Raw genomic sequence first — 11,036 nt, forward strand, 5'->3', positions numbered from 1 at the left:
GTAGATGACGGGATCCGCCCAGCTGCGTGAGTGACAGCTGGCTCGGCCTATCTAGAGGCAGAGCCAGCTGTACCCGCCCCCTCCCCTGTCCATTCCGCCAGTCAGCGCTGGCAGATCGGAGCAGGGAGAGGGGAATCCAGCCCCTCCCCCTGTCACGGCAGAGAGCCGTGACAGTATCGAGAGGTGAGCGAACCTGGTATGTGTTCGCTCACTTCCCCATCTACAGAACCGACCTGTGACAATCTCATTGTCACAGGTCGGCTAGAACTATGAGGTGAGTGGAAATCACTCATCTCATAGTTCTCATTTAAGATAAAAGGAGAGAGTGCTGTAGCCATGTACAAAAGTGTCTGTAAATCTTTATTCATAAAATACTTGAAAAACATAGAAAACACAGTATCTATCAAGCTGTTGTTCCCTTCAAATCAATGGATGCGGATGGCCAGCTGTAGGGCTTGTTAAGCCCTCTTCTTCTCCTACCATTGGAACACACAACATTAGGGGCAATGGGTACAAAGTAAATGTGTAATAATTGTTTTTTTTACCTGGAGTTTAGCATCAATATTCATTGCCCAATAGAACAACAATTATTTTGACTACCTGTGAATGAGTCACCTTTATTAAAGGATATTTAAAACCTCCCGTTTTTTTGCATATATCTACTGCTAGCAAGCAGAAGATATATGCAAACAGTTTAAAAAAAAACCAAAACGCTCAAACAGCAGTTTAGACTTACCCTGTGTTCTGTGCGCGGTCCCGTGCGAAAATAAGAAATTTCTCGAGCGGCCGCAAAGGATCTTGGGGCGCGCGCAGGGACACAAGGTAAGTCTATGGACGCATGCACCCGCATGCAGACACCACTGGATCGGAGGGACAGAGCAGTCAGCGCTGGATCAGAGAGCCGCCGCACCGCTGAAGAGAAGGCTGGAAACATCAGGAAAGAAGAGGAAGTTCGGAAAAAGAGACATAATTTAAGGTAAGTGCTAACATTAACCTCTTGCCGTCCGCCCGTTAAGAAAAAACGGACGGACGGCAGACTCGCATCCGCGGGTTGCCGTCGCCAGACGGCATAATAAAGAAGAACTTTACCCTTAACTTTAAAATGACAACAAATACATCTATAGAAATGTTTAGTAATGACAATCTACAAACAGATACTTCTAGATAATTGCTGGCTTTTTATTCTATGTTTATTTTTTCCTTTCCTCCCCATTCTTCTTGCAGTGCCCATTTTTACTAAGGGCAGATTAATCCATCTACCTTTACTTCTTGGAACTCTAGCACGTGTAACTTGGACATGTGACCATGCACATCATCTCAGGGGCTGCATGCTGATGTGATTTTTAGTGAAAGGAGGTAAAGGTCCGCTTCAGGACTGCCCAATGTCAAAACACGTCCTGGTCCTGATTAGGTTATACCGAGAGACCGGCACAGTGGGTCTCCCCCCACCAATCAGAGGGAGATCAACAAGCTTCTAGCTGCTGATCTCCCCTCCCATCACTAGACTCAGAATTGATGTCTGTTACATCCCTTCCGGTGTCATTGTGAAAATTCTCCGGCTACTAGAGCCAGGAGAATAAGCTGGAGAAGCAGATTGCTGCTTCATCAGCTTCTTTGGGGTACCGAGGTGACATTAGGGGTCTGAAAGACCCCTAATGTCTCCATAAATCTTATTTGTCAGATCATATTTTCTATTACATAGGGGACTTGTTAGCCCCCTATGTACGTTGAAAATCACTCACCTCATAGTTCTCCTTTAACGAGCTTAAAGCTGTGATCCCAGGACACAACCTTCGAGGGACAGCTAAGTAAAAAAATGTGGACTGTCCTGGTAAATTTGGGACAATTGGTAAGTATGCATTTGAGTGCAAAAAAATATTTTAGTTTATATACATGTTGTGCTAAAATATTGTGCCATATAAAGTAGGCATTTTAGAGCACCTAACATGATAATATATATGATGTAAAAAAATATATTATAACACTAACTGTTCAAATGTAATTGATATCTTCAAAAGGTATAGAACAATTTAAAGGGCAGTACCTACACAGCAGAGAATACAAGCGTCCAGACAATTTTAAAGGCAAGAGAGTCTTAGTGATCGGCATTGGGAACTCTGGTGGGGACATTGCAGTGGAACTAAGCAGGACAGCAGAAAAGGTAAGTGCTTAAGTAATGCTAAATATGCAAAAACTGTTGTGTATATCAAACCTCCCACCTGTTCCTCATTTGGAACAAAATCCCTTGTACCTCTTTTCTCCTCAGGTGTCCCTCTTTTTGTGGTCTGATGTACGGCTATCTATGAATATTTTCTATTTAACTACCAAAAGTGATATTCTATACTAAAACTTTCTATTTCAAACAGCCAGTATAAAGCAAAATAATGCTGAAAAAAAAGACAATTCTGGCTATAACCAATCATTTTTTGGCAGGCAATTTATTGATGGTCCGCATAACTGGGGGCATGGCAGGGGTGTGTCCATGGCCTAAATACAATGGGGAAAATGTATAAAGACTGGAGCAGACAAAAGACTGGCAACCAATCAACATCTCTCTTCAGTTTGCTCAGTAAGATTTGAAAATGAGACAGAAGCTGATTGGTCGACATGCACAACTGCTCCAGATTTTGTCTGCTCCAGTTTTGATAAATTCCCCCCATTGTGTTGAAAAGTGTACCTTTTTCTCTTCTTACAAAGTTCATTTTATGGAGACATCAGGGGTCTCTAAGACCACTAATGTCACCTAGGGATCCCCCAGAGAAGCTGATGAAGCACAGATCTGCTTCACCAGCTTTTCCCCAGCTTCTGTAGCCAGGAATGACAGCTGAATGCGGAAATGATGTAACACACATCACTTCCCGCATTCAGAGAATGGGGAGGAGATCGGAGGGAGATCATGTATTGATTTCTGTCCGATCTCCGATGACAGAGCCGATGTGCTGGTCCCAGCATGCACAGCGGATCTCGGGACCGGCGGCGGGGGCTGCGCACACACGCAGAAAATACAAGCGATCCAGCGGCTCTAAAGCTGCTGGAATGCTTGTATTTAAACAGCCATTGCTGGCTGTTTACATTTTAGGTAGTTTTCCCACTGGGGGTGGGGAAGGACGTTTTAAAACACCTACCTGCCTCTACAAGACTCCCATCCGGCCGTTTATGTACGGCTGCTGGACAGGAGGTGGTTAATGTGTTTATAAATATATAGAGTTTGTGACCATATGTACCATTTCATGCTTGTAAAAAGTGACAAGAAACTACGCATACATATCTAAGTTTAGTAAACGATAGCCATTTAATGAAATGGAAAGTAATGCACTAACAAAGTATTTCAAAAGTCTTGCCTGTCATACAGTCCAATATAAGCAGTTAATTCAGGATCATCCTTAGTGTAGCACTGGGTGGAGAGAGTAAGATCCATCCAGGGGAGCTCAAGATTACCTGTGCCGTGGGAAACAGATCTGGTAAACATTCTCAGGACAGGGCTGCTGGTACTGGGTATTTTTGGGTTGCAGAGTGCCAGGCATTGCTAGGCAATGCATTTTGGAGGTTTGCCTCCTTTTTGAAGCCTAAGAGTGGGGTGGACTGAGTCCTATATATAGGGAAGGCAAAAGGGGATCACATAGTGGTATAGTGCTAGCTATAGGAGCATATTGGCCATGGAGTAAGATCTATACTCCAGCTCATACTCAGTCCACCCCACTCTTAGGCTTGAGAAAGGTGGAAAACGTTTGAATGCATTGCCTAGCAATACCTGACACTCTGCAACCCGGAAGTACCCAGTAGCAGCGGGCCCATGATGAGAAGAACTAGCTACAGCACTGCTTGCTCATTGGATGGATTTTGCTTGCTCCACCCAGTGCCTTCTACACCACGGACAATCCTGGATGAGCTACTTTTACTGGACTTCCGCTCGTTGTATGACTGGTGTGACCTTTTAAATATTTTTTAAGTGCATTACTTGCTTTTTTTATTAAATCATTTACTGCACTTAGATCTGTGTGACTGGTTTCTTGTTGCTTTTTTACAGTATTACAGTATTGTTGTATGGATGTCTTCCTATCCAGATAACTGGGTGGCAGGATTATTGCATATATTATTCCTAAAATAGCTTAAATCAGAACTGGAGCTCCTTCCAAGATTACCCATATACATTCTACAACCAATAGATTGAGTTGCGCAACTTGGTGACTTTGTTCTCATTGCGTGTTTGTAGATGACATAAAGCTATGGAGTAAAGTACAGTCCTTGCAAGATATCTCTAACTTGCAAGCTGACCAGCATGCATTGGCTGATTGGGCAACTACATGACAAACGAGGTTTATTATGAATAAATGTAAGGTTTTGCAGCTGGGTGCTTAAAAAATTAATAATGCATATAATCTAGGGGGGATTTAACTGGGTAAATCTAGGGTGGAGAAGAATCTGGGTGTCCAGGTAGAACATGGGCTTAAGCAGCATGCAATGTCAATCTGAACAAGATACTTTCTTGTATTAAAAGAGGCATAGACATAGAAAGCATTAGTTAGACCTTTTTAAAAGGATGTTGTGGAGAGCAGAGATAGGCAACTACATTTTTAAAGGTCAGGGAGGACCTATGAGGAAACATTCATTTAAATGAATATATTCTCTTTTGAGAAGAGGCAAATAAGACAGATATCACCACCTTGCATCAGTGGCGGAGCTAAGGAACAAAGGGCCCTGGTGAAGATTTTTTTGGGGGCCCCCCCAAAAAAAAAAAAAAACACAAACACAGCGCTCTCACATAAATACATAAGTGGTCCATTTTATAAACTCACTGAAAAGTTGTCCACTTTAAGGTCACCAATAAATAAAAAAGGCATCGCTTGCAACTGAAGGAAAAAGGTTTCAACCGCTGTATAGGGTGTTCTACAAAATGTTGAAAAGTCTTCCAGTGAAATTATACCGAGTCAGCTAAAACCATTGCTGTAAAAAAGGGCTGCATGTTTTTCTAAGTGCATGAAATAAAAATAACTAGTGATATGTCTAAAAAAATAATATTGCAAGATGTTGATTTAATGAGCGTTATCCAATTGCCATTAGAGTTAAAAATAGGGAATTGGTTCAAGTTGGACCACACTTTTTTTGCCTTCATATCAACATGTATTTTCTCACCCTAATTAACTTTATAACTATGCAAATGTGTTTTTATCATGCTCTTTTAGCTAAACATAGAAACACAGATTAAAGTCCCTGCAATCAGTAGAGAACTACTCTTGTAGCCAAAAATAATTAATGCAGTAACCGCTGAGCTCAAAGTAACATAGAAGATATAGAAGTGTGATATGGCTGCTCAAATGCATATGTGAAAGGATCATTGTATGACTTTTGGCATAAAAGGCAATGAATCAACCAGCTATAGGTAGCAGCATAACATTTCATTAGATTTTGCTAAGCATAAATCATACAAAGTTGTGAAAACAAATTTTGGTTACATACCAGCAGCCGCACATCTACAGGGACCGCTGGTTTTTTCAGGTACCATTGCCCAAGTAAGTGTAGGTTAGTTGGTACACGTTAGTTCACTATCTCTTAATTTTGGGACAGTGTTACCATATGTGTAGGAGAGTGCCTGGGGACATCCCCTGCAGCATTCATTAGAGGGTATGAACTTCACTAATTGTTTTGGGACCATGCACCTTCGCATAAGCAATTTAAAGTTGGATTCTGTTGTGAATGTGTTAATGGAGAAGTGGGCAGTGATATGCCAGGTTTGTTTCCAGTCCTCCAGTTCCAGACCACTCACTAGGAATTTTTACCACATTTCAAAGTGTGGGTGGGGATTGGGAGCTTGTCCTTCCAAAACCAAATATATACTGGCTTTTATAAGTGGTTCAGCAGGGGTATAGACTGGTTGATGACAAAGACATGGTCAATTCTAAAACAAAACACCTGGTGTAAGTACTGGCTGTAATCTTTTTTTAGATAGGTGTAGCTCTCCAGGTATCCTCCAGAGCATGGTGAGAGAGAAGGTTATATAGAGCCCAGTAGGAGGTTTCAGAGCCTTAGTGGGAGCTGATCCCTCAGGTGTTTTTATTTTTGTCCATTATTGTTCAATTGTTATTATGAGAGTCCCTTGTGTGTGCGTTTGAATGAAGTGGGTGAAAAAGCGTATTTGTTTGTCTTTTGGGGTGTAATATGTGACTAAAGTTAGTTCGTCATTTGTCCTTTGAAGAAGAAGTACCTCCCTTTGGGGTCTTAGATAGATTGTTCAAGTATAAAGAGGATGTTTTTCTTAGCTAAACATAGAAACACAGATTAAAGTCCCTGCAATCAGTAGAGAACTACTCTTGTAGCCAAAAATAATAGCCTTGTAGCCTATACAAACCCCTCTCTGTTTATTAGATGCATCATTATATACTGTAAATATAGTAAGGTAAAATACATTGATGTATCTGGGGCCGGAGTAGCTGGAAAAATATGTTTCTTATAGGCAGAGGATGTCCCTTTGTAGGGATTTAAAGTGTTGCAAGGCCTTCACCCAGGGTGAATTGCTAGCTTTGGGGCTCTGATCAGTGGGCAGACGTAGCTCTAGAAATTACTACACTTAATCTCAGTGGTCAGGCAATGAAGTCATGCAGCACAGTAAATATATGTGTATTACAGTACAGAACCTCTGTCCCCTAGGTCATAGCTTTTACAGTTGGGCTTTAACCCTTTCGCTGCCAAGGACGTACGGCATACGGAGCTACAAAAGTGCTTCCGGCTGGCCAGCTCAGTATGCCGTACGTCCTTGGCATTTACAGTTCTACTATAAGCTGATGGTCGCTTTAGCGACCATCAGCTTATAGTAGAACTGTTCAGCAGACTGTCCCCTTTAAATTAATAGCTGTCATCAGCGGCTCACAAGCCGCTGATGACCGCTAATTATCGCAGGGCCTACAAATTTAGTATCACCATCTTTTTATTCTACCGGGCCTGCGCTTTCAGAAAATATATGGTTTGGGGGGTCTTTTACAAACGCTAGCAACGCAGCAGTTGAAAATCAAATCAATAGGAAAAAATTGCAGAAAATTCAAAAATGACTTGGCCAGCTGATTTGAAAAATGTTCCGGAGGGCTTGGCAGCGAAAGGGTTAAGAGAAAATATCCTGCCTCTCCATATGTTATGGGGAACAGAAGAAGGAAAGGTGTTCTGTTATCCTAGCAAACGTCCAAGGGACACAACGCTGTTTCTGTATAGATACAGTACAGTAAATAAGGGTTGTCACCCCAGGACAGTGTGTTACTAGCCAGATCACAAGGTGAATATAAAGGAAAACAGGTCTTATATAAAAAAAAAAAAAAAAAAAAAAAACACACCTAAGGACTGGTAAGCTGCAATATATTCACTTTTTGTGATTATTTTTCTTGTGAACTTCACTTGAGCTTTACTTTGTGCCAAATCTGTGTGGCATCCGCCATAAGTATTCTGAATTTAGAGGCTTCGTCACTCACCTGGGGAGAATTTGGAACTTACTGAGATTTCAGAGTGAACTAATTTAAGTGATATGGTTAAATAAACACAGTTAGGTTTACATAGGTGTAATGACAAATGTAAAGAGCATGGACAATAAACTATAAGAGAAGCTAACATGCTTTAAAGAAGCTGAGGTAAGTTCCTAATAAATTCATATGCAGAAAGAGGTTTGGGAAAATGTTTTGGTGTCGGTATGCAGTGTTTTTGCAAACGTAAGACTGCATTCATTTTTGGAGATCTATTTACACTAACCCTGGCTGCTGTAATCCAGCTGCCTTTCAGATCATACTGTAACTTTTCTCTATCTGCCTTGTCTGTCCTAATAACTGCCAACTAAACAGGAAGCTCAAGTCTCCCTTGTTGCTTTCTTCCTTATATAATTGCTTTCTTCCTTATATAATAAGAAGATGGAAAATCTTCCTGTGTTGAAATGACCATTTCGACAAGCCCTAGACAGTTCAGTTCTTGCCTATGTGTAATTAATCTAATTTATATAGTTATCTTTACATTTGACTCAAAAATGACTTACGTTCATAATTCTTTTAAAAGGAATAATATATTTTATGTATTTTATAGGTGTTCCTCAGCACAAGAAGGGGTGCCTGGGTTACACATCGTGTTTCTAAGAATGGCTTTCCCAGGGACATTACAAACTTGTCACGGTTTCGAAATGTAATCATTAAAACTTTGCCGTCTTCTGTAAGCAACTATATGATAGAATCAGCTCTCAACAACAGATTTAATCATTGTAACTATGGTCTTCTGGCCCAACATAGGTAAGATGTATACAATATGGTAGGAAAGCGATTCTATCTATCTATCTATCTATCTATCTATCTATCTATCTATCTATCTATCTATCTATCTATCTATCTATCTATCTATCCCAATCTGCATACGAGCAGTACTTATAATACTTCTAACTGTGTATATAACTGACTATAAATGTATCAGTCTTCATCAGCAGTACTGCATATTGGTAGTAGCATCAACTATCTTTCCTTGTAAACCCTCTCTGTATATATATATAGCAGTTTTCAACAGCAGCAACTCTCTGTCCCTGCAAACACTCTGTGATCTGTCCCTGTCTACTCCATGTTTCCTTCAACACACACTAATACAAAGGCTTCTGGGAACCATGACATTTATAGGGAGGGGGTGGGACATAAGAAAAGTCACATTGGTTGCTATAGCCACATGCAGCTACATTAGGTTGTCCTTTGAACCATACATTTAAACAATGAACTTTTCTTTTTTGGTCTGGTAAATATACTAATAAAAAGTGCCTAAAATATATGTTTGATAAGTGCAAAAACCTGTTGATCATCTCAGAAATTCAGAACTGTCTACTGCTGTCCTCTGCCTTCAGCAGACTTCTTGTATCATCTAAAACAGCCCTTCCCAGTACAAAAGGATTAGTCTTTATGCAGAGATCTGAGAGTAATACTTTGGCAAAAGACAGCTGGAAGGGCTGGCACCATTCAGTCCACAAAAATGCTTTGTGTTGTCATTAGAGCTGCAGCTAACGATTATTTTCAAAATCGATTAGTTAGCCGATTATTAGGTTCGATTAATCGGTTAATCGGATAAACAATAAAATAAAGTTTAAAAAATGGCTCCAGTGATGGGACTACTAGTTTGTATTGAGGTTGTAGTCCATCACAGGAGCAAGCTTGAGCGGTGGAAGTAAAAAAGAAAAAAGATAGTGTGGTGTGCAATATAGTGAAATGGAAAGTGTAAAATTATACAGCAATGCATGCAGAATGGCACCGGCTGTAGAGGACTGCAAAAGCACATTATACAGCGCAATGCAGAATACCGCCAGCTATAGAGGAATACAACACATCCTAGCAATAGTACAATATAGCTGGCGGTATTCTGCATTGCGCTGCATAATGTACTATTGCTAGGTTTTGTAGTCCTGTATAGCTGGTGGTATTTAGCATTATACCACTTTATAACGTACTATTGCTGGGATTTGTTGTAGTCCTCTATAGCTGGTGGTATTCCGCATTGCGCTGTATAATGTACTATTGCTAGGTTTTGTAGTCCTGTATAGCTGGTGGTATTTAGCATTGTAACACTTTATAATGTACTATTGCTGGGATTTGTTGTACTCCTCTATAGCTGGTGGTATTCCGCATTGCACTGTATAATGTATTATTGCTGTGACTTGTAGTCCTCTGTACAGCGCAATACAGAATATCACCAGCTATAGAGGAGTACAACAAATCCCAGCAATACATTATACATACAGTGTATAATGTATTTGTGGGATTTGTATTCCTATGTATAATATACAGCACAATGTACCATCAGCTATAGAGAAATACAAATCCCAGCAACACCTGCTCCTCCTTACTACATCTCCCCGCGTCCCTTGCCGATTGTGAATGTGGATGGGCAGGAAATGTGACGCGGGGAGGAGGTGCGGCATGTGGCGCGTGAATGCAAGCGGGTCTGGCAGCGGCGAGCGTGAGGTGGGGAGGAGGTGCAGCGCACAGCGTGTGGAGCTATGGACAGGGCCAACTGATTGGAAGCCGATTAATCGATTATTGAAAAAGTTGACAACTTTTTCTATAATCGATTATAGTCGATTATGTCGATTAGTTGTTGCAGCCCTAGTTGTCATACCACAATAGGACTTATTTATGGTAGATCAACAAGTATTTTTCCATACTTGCAGGGTCTCTAACCCTTTTGCTGCCAGAGTCGTTTTGGTGAGTTTTTTGCACACATGTTAAAATGTACATTTTAGGCCTGAAGATTACTTAAGCTCCTCTCCCCCACCCAGAATTATATATTTCCTGAAAGCTGAGATGCTGTAGAATAAAATGAGGGCAGGGGCAAATTTTTTTATGTCGCATGATGTTAGCACAACTGTTTTTCAAACCCAAATATACAGTAAAAAATACAATTAGATTATTTCCAGTGCACATAAACACAAAATATTACCGAATGTTTGGTTAAATAAAAAAGAGAGATTGTGCCAACTAAACAGATGATACCAAACATGTCAAGCTTCAAAATTGGGGGAGGAATGGTGAAACGAATTGATCAGGAACGAATGAGGAGGTGAGAAAAGGAGGGGGGAGGGGGGGTAGGAGGAAGGGGGAAAACTGGCGGGGAACTTATCAGACAGTCAGGCCAATGCTCCATTACCCATGGTGCCCAGATGTTTTTAAATTTAGCAGGACAATTGTGACCCAAATAGATGAAGTGGCAGTGCTTAATTTAACTTTATTTTTTAAATCACAATTTTTTTTTTAACTTAGCTGTATTGCTCCCTATGTGATAGCAGTTTAGTGATGACAGATCCTCTTTAAGGAGCCATTAGAGATATTTTAGACCCCTAATGTCACCTTTGCAGCCTATTCGGCCTCTCCAGACAGGGAATGACAGATCAGAAACCGGAACTAAAAAGCATTATAGTTTCCAGGTTCATTAACTGCCTCCGGGCCGGCCATGGTAGAAAAACGGCCGGCCCGGAGCTCTCTAGATCTGAGCGGGTGTCTTTAGACGTCCGCTCAGACACGCCCCCTTGCGCGCGCCGCTCGGCG

At 41.0% G+C, this 11,036-nt stretch overlaps 1 protein-coding gene across 1 annotated transcript in view; it reads left to right on the plus strand.

Annotated features, from left to right (window-relative positions):
- The window catches only part of LOC108798705 (dimethylaniline monooxygenase [N-oxide-forming] 5-like), a 31,395-nt gene that overhangs the window by 5,768 nt on the left and 14,591 nt on the right, over positions 1-11,036 (plus strand). Inside the window, exons 4-5 of the mRNA XM_018570482.1 lie at positions 2,019-2,161; positions 8,053-8,252. Coding sequence (XP_018425984.1) covers positions 2,019-2,161; positions 8,053-8,252 — 343 coding nt within the window. The remainder of the gene's footprint in view (positions 1-2,018; positions 2,162-8,052; positions 8,253-11,036) is intronic.

The sequence above is a fragment of the Nanorana parkeri genome, unplaced genomic scaffold, assembly GCF_000935625.1.
Source record: "Nanorana parkeri isolate BGI_ZX_2015 unplaced genomic scaffold, ASM93562v1 scaffold1540, whole genome shotgun sequence".
NCBI classification, from domain to species: Eukaryota; Metazoa; Chordata; class Amphibia; order Anura; family Dicroglossidae; genus Nanorana; species Nanorana parkeri.